Source organism: Neolamprologus brichardi, chromosome 1 (assembly GCF_056152115.1).
Source record: "Neolamprologus brichardi isolate AB-2024 chromosome 1, ASM5615211v1, whole genome shotgun sequence".
Classification (NCBI taxonomy): domain Eukaryota; kingdom Metazoa; phylum Chordata; class Actinopteri; order Cichliformes; family Cichlidae; genus Neolamprologus; species Neolamprologus brichardi.
This window is the reverse complement of record NC_142104.1, coordinates 19,800,354-19,811,474: the sequence shown is the minus strand read 5'-3', so window position 1 is coordinate 19,811,474 and position 11,121 is coordinate 19,800,354. Positions and strand designations below refer to the sequence as shown.

Sequence of the window (11,121 nt, the reverse complement as noted above, 5' to 3'; positions counted from 1 at the left end):
CCTTGTATACTGTGTGTGTGTATATTGTTTGCAAATCATAACAGGCTGTTTGACTTGTGACAAATAAAGGCAAAGCAGAGAGATGTTATGATTGATGGATAAGACATAGATAACCTCTGATATGTATCCTGTTCGGCTGTTGTGTTGCTCTGTCCTCCAGTCATGTCCTAAAGAGTTGATCTGGCTAATTGACAAGCACCCTTGCTATGACCCTGCATTTACTTTGAATAAGCAACTTTGCTACTACTATAACTATTATCCATATATTAATATTTTAAAATAAAAATGTCTTCTGCAAAGATTTGTTAGTGTGAGGTGTTTTTTTCTCATCCAGTTAGAGGCCTTTAAATTAATTGGACAAAGCACCACTATGATATGAGACTACCTACAACTTAACCTAATTTTGTTATTTATTTAACATTGTTTGTGATCATAGCATAACTGTAGGCTGAACTGATACCTGGTTAGAGTTAACAAAACTTTGTGTTTACTCCTAGTTTTAATTCATCTTCATCTTTTTTGTTATATTCTGCAGTTTTACCTCAAACTGAGCACAATGGAAAATGGAAGCTTCTTTCACCCACTAAAGTTGAATAAATAAAAGATAAAAAAAACAAGAACAGATTAAAAACAAAATCTGCCAGTAAGTAGTAGTAGTAAGTAGTGAAAGTAAGTAATTATCTCAAAATTTCAAGTCTGGGGTGGTTAAAATTCTGTATTATGTAATTCAAAATTTCGAGATACTAACTTGAAATTTTGACTTATGGATAGAAAAAAATCATTAGTTGAAGAAATAAGCTGCCATAGTAGACAGATCAGTTCGGTGCTAATCAGTGGGAACTGCTGATTATACAGTCTAAAATAGTGCTATATTTATTATATAATAAATTAATGCACATGTTAATGGGTGTTTTAATTATAAATGCAATTATATTTTTCAATATCTGTTGTCAGTTCTCCACATAAGCTGAGTTACATGTATATGAAAACATATATTTATTTATTTTGTACCTTATTTCATATTTCCTTTTCTTTCCTTTTCTCCATGGTTCATTTTGTCTTTTTTAGGCTTACAAATATCGGTACTAGTATCTTCGCGTTTTGGATTTTTTTTTTTTCATGAATAAAGGAAGCTTTAAAAAAAAAAAAGCAATCGCACACGCAACATATCGCGATACTTGATGGACTCGGTCATCTTTCTTTTGACTTTTTTGAAGAAAAAGAAAAACTTCTTCTATTACTTACTGAAAACAGGTCAGTCACCTGTAGTACATTTAATTTTTCAACTCTTTAACTTTTGAGACACGTTTGATCGGCGAGCGTAGCAATGACTTTAAAATGTAGTTTTAAGTGCGTCAGCACGTCGAGCCGTTAACGGTCGTCACGTCGTACGTCAGCTGGGTGAGTGTTTTGAAAGGAGATGACTGGTTAGCTGGCGAGCAAGTGGGATTATACTGCAGCGGAAACCGTAGCCAGCTAGGTAGCTGTTTTTTCTGTATACCTTTCCTGTATCTCACGGTATCAAATCATGTCTGTGGACACTCTTGGAGCATGTTTACTAGCTATTCTGCGTCTCGGAAGTTTGTTCTGATATTGTTGTAACGTAGCGCTGGTATTGCTGCTAATGCTAGTTAGCTAACTAGCTAGCTATGCTAAAATAGCAAAGTCGTCTCACAGCAACGTCGACAACGTTTAATTTGATAACAGCGATAAACGTGACAATCAATCTTTGTTCAACTCAAGCTTGGCTGCACAACCTAGCTTTTTTGTTAACCGACAGCAGCTACCTGTGGATTTTACACGAGGCTGACCAGGGAATTAAACTGACTTGTTGATTTCGCCATTTGTCGAACAGATTATGAACAGTGAAAGATCCAGACCGGGCTACCCCCTGTCCGGGTGATGGCAGCTCGTCTGCCGTCATATGACAGCAACTCCAGTGATACAGAAAACTGGGAACGAAAAACAGCGAGCCGACCGCGCAAACTCTGCAGGCATTCAAGGTGAGCCAGGTGAAAATATATGGAGTTGTAAAGTTCACAGCAACAGTCACATACGCCCTGTTGTAGGGACATCACAAGAGAAAGTATCGGTTGGCTTATGTGTATCTTTTGCATCCGTCCTGCTTTGTATTAACTCATGGGCGTAACCCCTATGAATATAGCACTAGCACTTTCCCTGAGAAAATTTTTGAAAATCAAATAATATTGCCGCTATATGGCAGTATTTAAGGTTTTCAATATATGGAAATGTGATGGAGTTGACTTCCCATGGGTTTGAGATTGCCCAAAGGCTCAAACTTACTTTTCACTTATCTTTCACATATTTATCTGTGATGTTAAGTGAATAACACCAGAGGTGAGGGGAGCCACCAGGCTGAAGAAGGAGTCCTATCGGGCTTGGTTAGCCTGTGGGACTCCGGAGGCAGCCGACAGGTATCGACAGGCCAAGCGGAATGCAGCTCGGGCAGTGGCTGAAGCAAAAACTCGGGTGTGGGAGGAGTTTGGAGAGGCCATGGAAAAAGACTTTTGGACTGCCCCGAAGAGATTCTAGCAAACCGTCAGGCGTCTCAGGAGAGGAAAACGGTGCTCTACCTGCACTGTGTATAGTGCTGGCAGAGCGCTGCTCACGTCGACTGAGAAAATTGTCAGGCGGTGGAAGGAATACTTAGAGGACCTCCTTAATCCCACTGACACGTCTTCCGAGGAGGAAGCAGAGTCTGGGGATGAGGGGAATGACCCGCCAATTTCCGGAGGCGAGGTCACTGAGGCAGTTAAACAACTCCTTGGTGGCAGAGCCCCTGGTGTTGATGAGGTCCGCCCCGAGTTCCTGAAGGCTCTGGACGTTGTAGGGCTGTCCTGGTTGACACGCCTCTACAATGTTGCGTGGAGATCAGGGGCAGTACCCCTGGACTGGCAGACCGGGGTGGTGGTCCCCATCTTTAAGAAGGGTGTGTTCCAACTACAGTGGGATCACACTCCTCAGCCTTCCTGGGGAAGTCTATGCCAGGGTGCTGGAAAGGAGAGTTCGTCCACTAGTCGAACCTCTGATACAGGAGGAAAAATGCGGTTTTCGTCTTGGTCGCGGAACACTGGACCAGCTCTTTATCCTCTCAAGGATACTTGAGGGTGCATGGGAGTTTGCCCAACCAGTCTACATGTGTTTTGTGGACTTGGAGAAGGCATTCGACCGTGTCCCTCAGGGTGTCTGGCCCGTAGGAACGGGCCAGACACCCCATACTCCCGCAGCACCTCCCACATGACATACCCCATACCCCGTTGCTACAGGCCATTCGATCCCTATACAACCGTTGCAAGAGCTTGGTTTGCATTGCCGGCAATAAGTCGGACTCGTTCCCGGTGGGTGATGGGCTGATTGTCACCGATTCTGTTCATAATTTTTATGGACAGGATTTCTAGGCGCAGCCAAGTGGCGGAGGGCTTTTACTACGGTGGCCTCAGAATCTCATCTCTGCTTTTCGCGGATGATGTGGTTCTGTTGGCTTCATCGGGTGAAGGCCTCCAGCTCGCACTGGAACGGTTCGCAGCCGAGTGTGAAGCAGCGGAAATGAGGATCAGCACCTCCAAATCTGAGGCCATGGTTCTCAGCTGGAAAAGGGTGGAGTGCCCACTCCGGGTCGGGGATGAGTTCCCTCTCCCCAGGTGGCTGGGGAGAGGGAGGTCTGGGCTTCTCTGCTTAGGCTGCTGCCCCCGCGACCCGGCCCGGGATGAAGATGGATGGATTGATGGATGGATGTTAAGTGAATATTTACTGAAGTATAACGTGTTCGTGATGACCACATGGAGCTCTGTGTAGCCTTTCCTTACTTTCTTGTTAACTAATCTGCCAGCCTTATCTTTATCTGCTTTATAATTTAGTCTCCTACCTTTTGAAGTCATGTTTCCTGTAGCACTTTAGGTATGTAGTTATGACAGTGACTTGGTATTAACTAGCTTAATACATGCCTATGAATTTCTTGGTTATTTCTGGAAATTTGGTGAGCAAAATATTTAAACAGTAATTTAAAACATTTTCAACACTGGCCTTGGGATTTTCCATTGTTGGAAGACCAACAACTTTTTCCGACAAACATTTTTGGTATGCAGGAAAGCTCTGCAAGTGTATGCTCAGCCCCAGGCTTGGGATGTATCTGTGAATGGCTAAAAGGTTAGACAAAATTTTTCTTTTTTTCCTTTCCTTTTTTTTTTTTACCCTGTAGCTCTGCTTCTAATTGTGAATTTTATTCTTTCTCTGATTGTTGTTTTTTTTTTTTTTTTTTTTTTTAAACACTAAGAAGATTTGGTCTTTGAGAAATTAATGGTTAGCTCTATTGTGTCTTTTTCCCCTTTAAATTTTAATCTACTTTTATTTATAACTGCTTATACTGTTTATTTAGAAATGAAATTTCTAAAATACACAATGTGCGGCTTGTTACTGTTTTATTAAAGCAGAATCTGGTTGGTCTGGTTGTTAGTTTTAAATGTCTTTATAAAGCTTGTTGGCACTTCTACAATAGTTTGTAGGGCAAATGACCTAAGCCAAAAGCTGTGACAGCCATGTTGAGTGAAATGTGTTCCACGTTGTGCGTCATAAAACTATGAAATACCAATATCCTCTGGCCTTGAGAAAGGGAGGAGGTGCATTACACATGCTTTTGTGTTTCAAAAGCAGCAGCCAAGCCCGTACGTCTCAAGTGAAGGAAGAACATAGGAAGATGAGCTTACATGGTGCCAGCGGGGGCTGTGACCGCTCACGTGACCGCCGCCGCTCCAGCGATCGCTCCAGGGACTCCTCGCATGAGAGAGAAGGCCAGCTTACCCCTTGCATTCGCAATGTCACATCACCCACCCGCCAACACAACAGTGGTGAGTGTGCGTGGAAAGAATAGACGGCTTATATGGGTGTCATGTTGGAGTTCTGCAGCTTTTGGCAAGCTCTGTTAAACAGCTGACCAAATTTATCAACTTGCAGCTCAGACATGGTTTAGGTCTCCTGCTTTTGGCTGTGAGCAGATCAAGGCAATGCTTATCCACCTGTGTTTAGACCAAGACCGAGAAGTTTGACTGCCTACATGTCAAATGTTATGAGTGGGACCTTGTGAATATATACAATGTGTATATTGCAAAGAAATACAATTATTTTTTTTACAAATATTAGCTGCAAACTAAAGTGTTAACTACAAACTAGGCACTTTTTTTTCTATCTGGATTTTGATCTTTGATTTGGACATTAAAATCAAAGATGATTTCTCCATGGTGATTCATTCCGCCCACCCCGTCTAGATCGTGATCGAGATGGCGGCTCGTCATCGAGGCCCAGTAGTCCGCGGCCTCAGAGAGTCTCACCCAGCGGTTCCAGCAGCAGTGGGGTGGTGAGCAGTCGCAACAGTAGCTTGTCCAGCACCGAGGGCACTTTCAAAAGCTTGGCAGCTGGAGAAATGGTTTTTGTCTATGAGAATCCTAAGGAAGGGGGAGCCGGTGGCACAGTTGGAAACCGAAACATTCGGACCTCAGAGAGAGTCACTCTGATTGTTGACAACACACGCTTTGTAGTGGATCCTTCTATCTTCACTGCACAGCCCAATACCATGTTGGGCAGGTAAAGTATATTTTAATCCTCGTTATCCTTGTCTTTAGTCATCATAGCTGTAACAACTGAAACTTAAATAAAAATTCAATATTCACGCATATAAGTATAGATCTGTGAGTTGGGGGAATAACTCAAAGTTTCTTTTGCACAGAATGTTTGGATCTGGAAGAGAACATAATTTCACACGGCCCAACGAGAAAGGGGAGTACGAAGTGGCTGAGGGGATTAGCTCAACAGTTTTCAGAGCAATTCTGGTTAGTTTCTCTTTTACATAATCCTTGTATGAATAAATAATTGTGAGGTAAATGTTGGATACACACTTATGCTGAATGATTTTATCTGTGTCGCATTATTATTAAAAGATAAATAAGCCATCGTGGGATCATTTTAGCTCACTGGGTAGAGTAGGCAACCCAAACAATCTGCCCTAAGGCCATCTAATTCCCCTGGTCTTTCTCATCTTCTCTTTACTGTCGAATCACAACGGAGGCTTAAAAAGCTCTGAAAATGTATCATAAATAAATAACACAATCAAGTCAACAAAAATCTACTTCCTTGCTCTTTTAACCAAACTTAAATATTTTACACAGGGCTATAAAGTCCGTTCTTAACAGGCTGCCTTTATTGCTTTTGTATAAGATGTAACACTAATCTCTGATGTCACAATTTTTAAATATATCAGCATTTGCTCATTAATGCTTCCACAGCAGAACGTAGAAGGAAATTGTGAATAAAACTCCCACTGGGATGTGTTCTTCCAATCTTTGTGGGACATATAACACCTGTTAGCCTTGAGCGACACACTGTATTTTCCTTACCTGGATCCCCGTGTGTGTGAGGAGTTGTCTGAGCCTCTGCTGTGAAAGTTCAATGCGGCCAGAGATGACACAAAACAAATGTGCAGTTATTAGTGTTGAATATTGTTTTGTTTTTCCTACATTGATATTGACTTGTGAATTTTTAATTTTTTTAATTATTTGAGCTGTATGATCAGGGTGTTGAATTAATACAGCCCCCACCCCATCCGCATGACTATTACTATAGAATGTTTAAATTACTTAATTTACTGGTATAGCAGTGTTATATAAAAAATGCATTTAATGCCTGAAATTTAGAGTAGTATACTGGTTCCTATGGTTTACTATCAAGCAGTAATATAAACAGTAGATCATAATACAGATGGTGCTGAATTAAAACTAGTTTTAAATTTAAAAAAATAAATAAATAAATATTATATAATACCCATAATTCAGGTAGAATATATAGCTTTACTCAACATGGGCTGTTTTGTACTGTCTACATTACATCTAATTAGCGACTGATTGCTCATGTTGAAACTCTTAAGTAGATATATGTTGGAAAATTGAATTTACTTTGCGATATGGTGAGTGAGTAGTACGCAGTTTACTGAGAAAGCTGCAGTTGGTGAGTTCTAAGAAACCTACGATTAGATTAGGCTGCATTTTTGTTGTCTGATTCATCTAAAATGCACCAGAAACCAACCCTGCAGAAAACACTGCTGCAACTATAACACAGTGCGTACCTGCTAAAGCCCATTCAGGTATCTGAAGTGTATATGAGGCTGGAATGACAAAGCAAATCTGACTCATCTGAATCTGAACTTTAATTTACAGTTTGACATTTGCACGGTGTTATCTGCTGCATCTAATTTTCTGCCAAACTGCATGTTACCTTCGGCCTACTAAAAACCCACCTCGTAACAGTTCAACAGGCTCAGTAATGGAAGACTCCTTTAACATGTGAAACTCTGAGACTGCTGTTAGAAAGCAAACTGAGATCCTGTTACTGGGTTCATTTTTATCAAAAGGGTTTTGATTTTGTTTGTAATTGTATGATTTAAGTTGATGGATAAATGGTGTTTTTAATGATTTCCTCTTTGTGATTTCTCTCTAATTGGCAGGATTACTACAAATCTGGGATAATCCGTTGTCCTGATGGAATCTCTATCCCCGAGTTGCGTGAGGCGTGTGACTATCTATGCATCTCCTTCGACTACAGCACCATCAAATGCAGAGACCTCAGTGAGTATTTCTTCTGGGACACTGAAGCTGTTAGTGTTGCATTAACAGTAGCAGTGCTGAGTATCATTGATCAGGGAGACTGCTCAGTGCCTCGTCACTTTGCAAGGCTTAACAAGATTGCAGCTAATTGATCATAATCACCAACCTGTGAGGATTTCAGATTTTTGGCTTTAAAAAAATACAGCTTTTAAGAACAAGCAATTTTCCCTGTACGTGTGCCCAAAACGTATGATTTTTTTTTAAGTCAGTAATTAACCAGAATTACCTGCTAATTTCTTGTTTGTTTGTTTTTTCTTTTAGAGTTTTAGCCTATAATGAATGAAAAACAAAATTTCTCAAATCCATATATCCATTCATGTGAAAGTGAGTTCAGGGCCACAACTTGTTGCATATCATGAATGACATTTCGTCTCCTTTCCTCCTCAACTTTTTGGGGTAAATATGTCTATAAATTTGATTCACGGTCATCTTGAGTGGGTTCTTTAAGGCTTTTCGGTGCACTGCAACACAATAGTGCCTGAAACTCTGATGGTTGCGAGACTGGACAGACCTTTTCTTCATCAGCACTGAAAATTTTGTAGCTATACTTTGCTGGAATGGAGGCAAGGAAATAGCTGTTGTTTGCTTACCTGTAAATTATTTGTTTGAACTTAAAACTACAAGTAGTATCCTAATCTGTGATTATGAAGGCACCTCTGAAATAGCTCTGTGGTGAAAGATAAAGGCTACTTGCATGACAGTAGAGCAGAGGGCCTGTTTTTAGTTGTGTTTCAGGGGTTACTTGCTTACCTTTGTGCACTTTATAAAGTTTAAGCTTATGATGGAAATTTTGAATTTAAATTATTACTCTTTGTTAACAGGTGCCCTGATGCATGAGCTGTCCAATGATGGAGCTCGGCGTCAATTTGAGTTTTACCTCGAGGAAATGGTTCTGCCTCTGATGGTGGCCAGTGCCCAGAGCGGAGAGAGGGAATGTCACATTGTAGTCCTTACCGATGATGATGTGGTTGACTGGGATGAAGAATATCCACCACAAATGGGGGAAGAGTATTCACAGAGTGAGTACCCACTAATTCAGTGTGTAGGCACACATCTCGGAGCACAGGCGCACAATAAACCACCTTGTTTGTTTTCTCCTTGTAGTTATTTACAGCACAAAACTGTACAGATTCTTCAAGTATATCGAAAACCGAGACGTTGCCAAATCAGTTTTAAAAGAGCGGGGACTGAAGAAAATAAGGTTGGGCATTGAAGGTGAGCTTAATTTTTCAGTATTAAATATTGATGTCCTCCCCCTTTTTTTTTCTTTTTTTTTTTTTTCATTCTCATGAGTGGGAGAGAGATGTCTGATGTCTGACCTATATGAACAGTACAGGATATAACGACTCACTGCATACTGCAGATTTAAAATTACAGATTTGTTTGGCAGCAAGCAAATTAATGCATAAAATAGCTATCAGCAGATGCCTCTTTGCAATCTGGATGTTATTAGAGTCAGAATCAAACGAATCAACTGTGGTCGGCGTGAGACAAAATATATTTTATTTAATAAAATGATATAATGGTTTCGTACCCAAACTGCTTTGTTCACTCAGTTTAACATCTGCCCAAGTTAATATGCAGTTGGAGTGCAGTATTATGTTCACATACCAGATGTAGACAATAGACATGCTGCTACCTGAATGTTTTTGTATGCTGTTCATTTTGTATGCTGTGACTGAAAAGACACGCCTAAAGTGGGAAGTCGATCAAACTAGAATAAGGTCATTTAGAGCCAAACACTTGGTAATGCATTGATTCCTTTTAAACAAATGGTCAGTCACATCACGTTCAGGGTGAGCCCCTCGCTTCTGGTGTTTGCTTTTTTTGTATTCTGTGTTAACAAAAGTTAGCATGAACTGAGCCACTAGTGTTTTTGTCTCTCTGACAGGTTACCCTACATATAAAGAGAAAGTCAAGAAAAGACCAGGAGGTCGTCCAGAGGTCATTTACAACTACGTCCAGAGGCCCTTCATCCGCATGTCCTGGGAAAAGGAGGAGGGTAAAAGCCGCCATGTTGATTTCCAGTGCGTTAAGTCCAAGTCGATCACCAACCTAGCAGCAGCAGCAGCTGACATCCCCCAAGATCAGCTGGTGGTGATGCACCCTGGCCCCCAAGTGGATGAACTGGATATCCTGCCTAATCACCCACCTAGTGGGAACCACTACAGCAACAACTACAGCAATGAGCCTGATCCTGATGCACCTTCACCTGCTGTCTGAGGACACGTTGGTCCTCTTTCAATGCCTCTGCCCCTCTCCTACTCTTCTAGTCCTACTCCCAGCATGCTGCAGCATGGAGCGCTAGGGGCACCATAACCATATTGCCTTGACACCTCCTTTGCAGCCTTAGAGCCTCAAGAACCTGGATGACTGTAGGAAAAGAAACACGAGGAACATAAGACTGGTGAAAAGAACATTTCACTATTGTTTTCATTTTGGGGTTTTTGTTTTGTTTTGTTTTTTACTTGACCAAAGGAAGGAATCTATTTTTGTTTGGGGGAAAAAAATCTGTAAAAAAATATTATTAGCATTATTATTTACAATATTATTGTATCTTAATTTGATGGTTTTGACTGAGCACTCTTGTGGTGTCACTGTTTTTTCACAGGTTTTATTTCACTGATATCTTAGATTTTGATTCTCTCGGGTGGCCTAACTGCTAAATGGCTTTGATGGGGAAGGATACACAACTAGCTAAGGAGAGATTACATCTTTCTGGTCATGGAGAAAATCTGTTCTCACCACTTAGTCTCATGATCTCCAGTTGAACTCCTCTCAGATGTCTTTGATTCTTGTCATGGGATATGTAGTCATTGGCTGGATCTGATATGTGATGTTTTGCTCCTCCTGCAGCCAAGATATTAAGCAGAACACAGGCTGTTGTGGTCAGAATCTTTTATGTGCAAAGCTTGAAATTGTTGTTTAAAAATAAAACAAAATCATGAAATAAAGATGAACATTTAAAAAATATATATATATATATAATAAGATTTTGTATATTGCATGCCTTATTGTAAAAGCCTAACAGGACCCAGGAGATGTTGCCCTCCAGAGGTAAGACTGACCAGATATGGTTAAATGCTAATTACCATTAAGAAGAAACAGTTCTGCTCTATACAATTGGGTCTGAAATACTAAAAATAAATTCAGATTAATAATATATTTTTTTGTAATTATTAATAATAGTAATAGTAAGTAAGTAGTAATATTAATATTTCTTTTCAGCTATTTTGATTAAACCACTGATAATTCCAAATTAGATTCAATGTGACACCACAGACTGGTAACAGCAAACTGAACCATATTTAAAAAGCTTGAAGGGCTAAATATAATTTTTGTACTCTTACTCTTACCTTTCTTTACACTGACTTTTTTACTGCAGTTCATATACATTTCCTATTTCATTTCTCCCTGAGTAGAAATGATAGCAAATAGAACCTGATATGCT

The 11,121-nt window shown here is 40.3% G+C and overlaps 1 protein-coding gene across 2 annotated transcripts; it reads left to right on the top strand.

Moving 5' to 3' along the window:
- Positions 1-1,396: 1,396 nt before the first annotated feature.
- btbd10b (BTB domain containing 10b) lies at positions 1,397-10,657 on the top strand. 2 transcript variants are annotated; one of them, XM_006780162.3, is made up of 9 exons: positions 1,397-1,480; positions 1,856-2,003; positions 4,672-4,865; positions 5,283-5,598; positions 5,741-5,843; positions 7,511-7,631; positions 8,492-8,689; positions 8,775-8,885; positions 9,562-10,657. In XM_006780162.3, exons 2-9 carry the CDS (start codon positions 1,903-1,905, stop codon positions 9,891-9,893), a joined length of 1,476 nt encoding a protein of 491 aa, XP_006780225.1. In that variant the 5' UTR covers positions 1,397-1,480; positions 1,856-1,902; the 3' UTR covers positions 9,894-10,657. The 2 variants fall into 2 exon arrangements, with proteins under 2 accessions (XP_006780225.1, XP_006780224.1); XM_006780161.3 differs by having other exon boundaries at positions 4,669-4,865.
- The last annotated feature ends 464 nt before the right edge of the window (positions 10,658-11,121 follow it).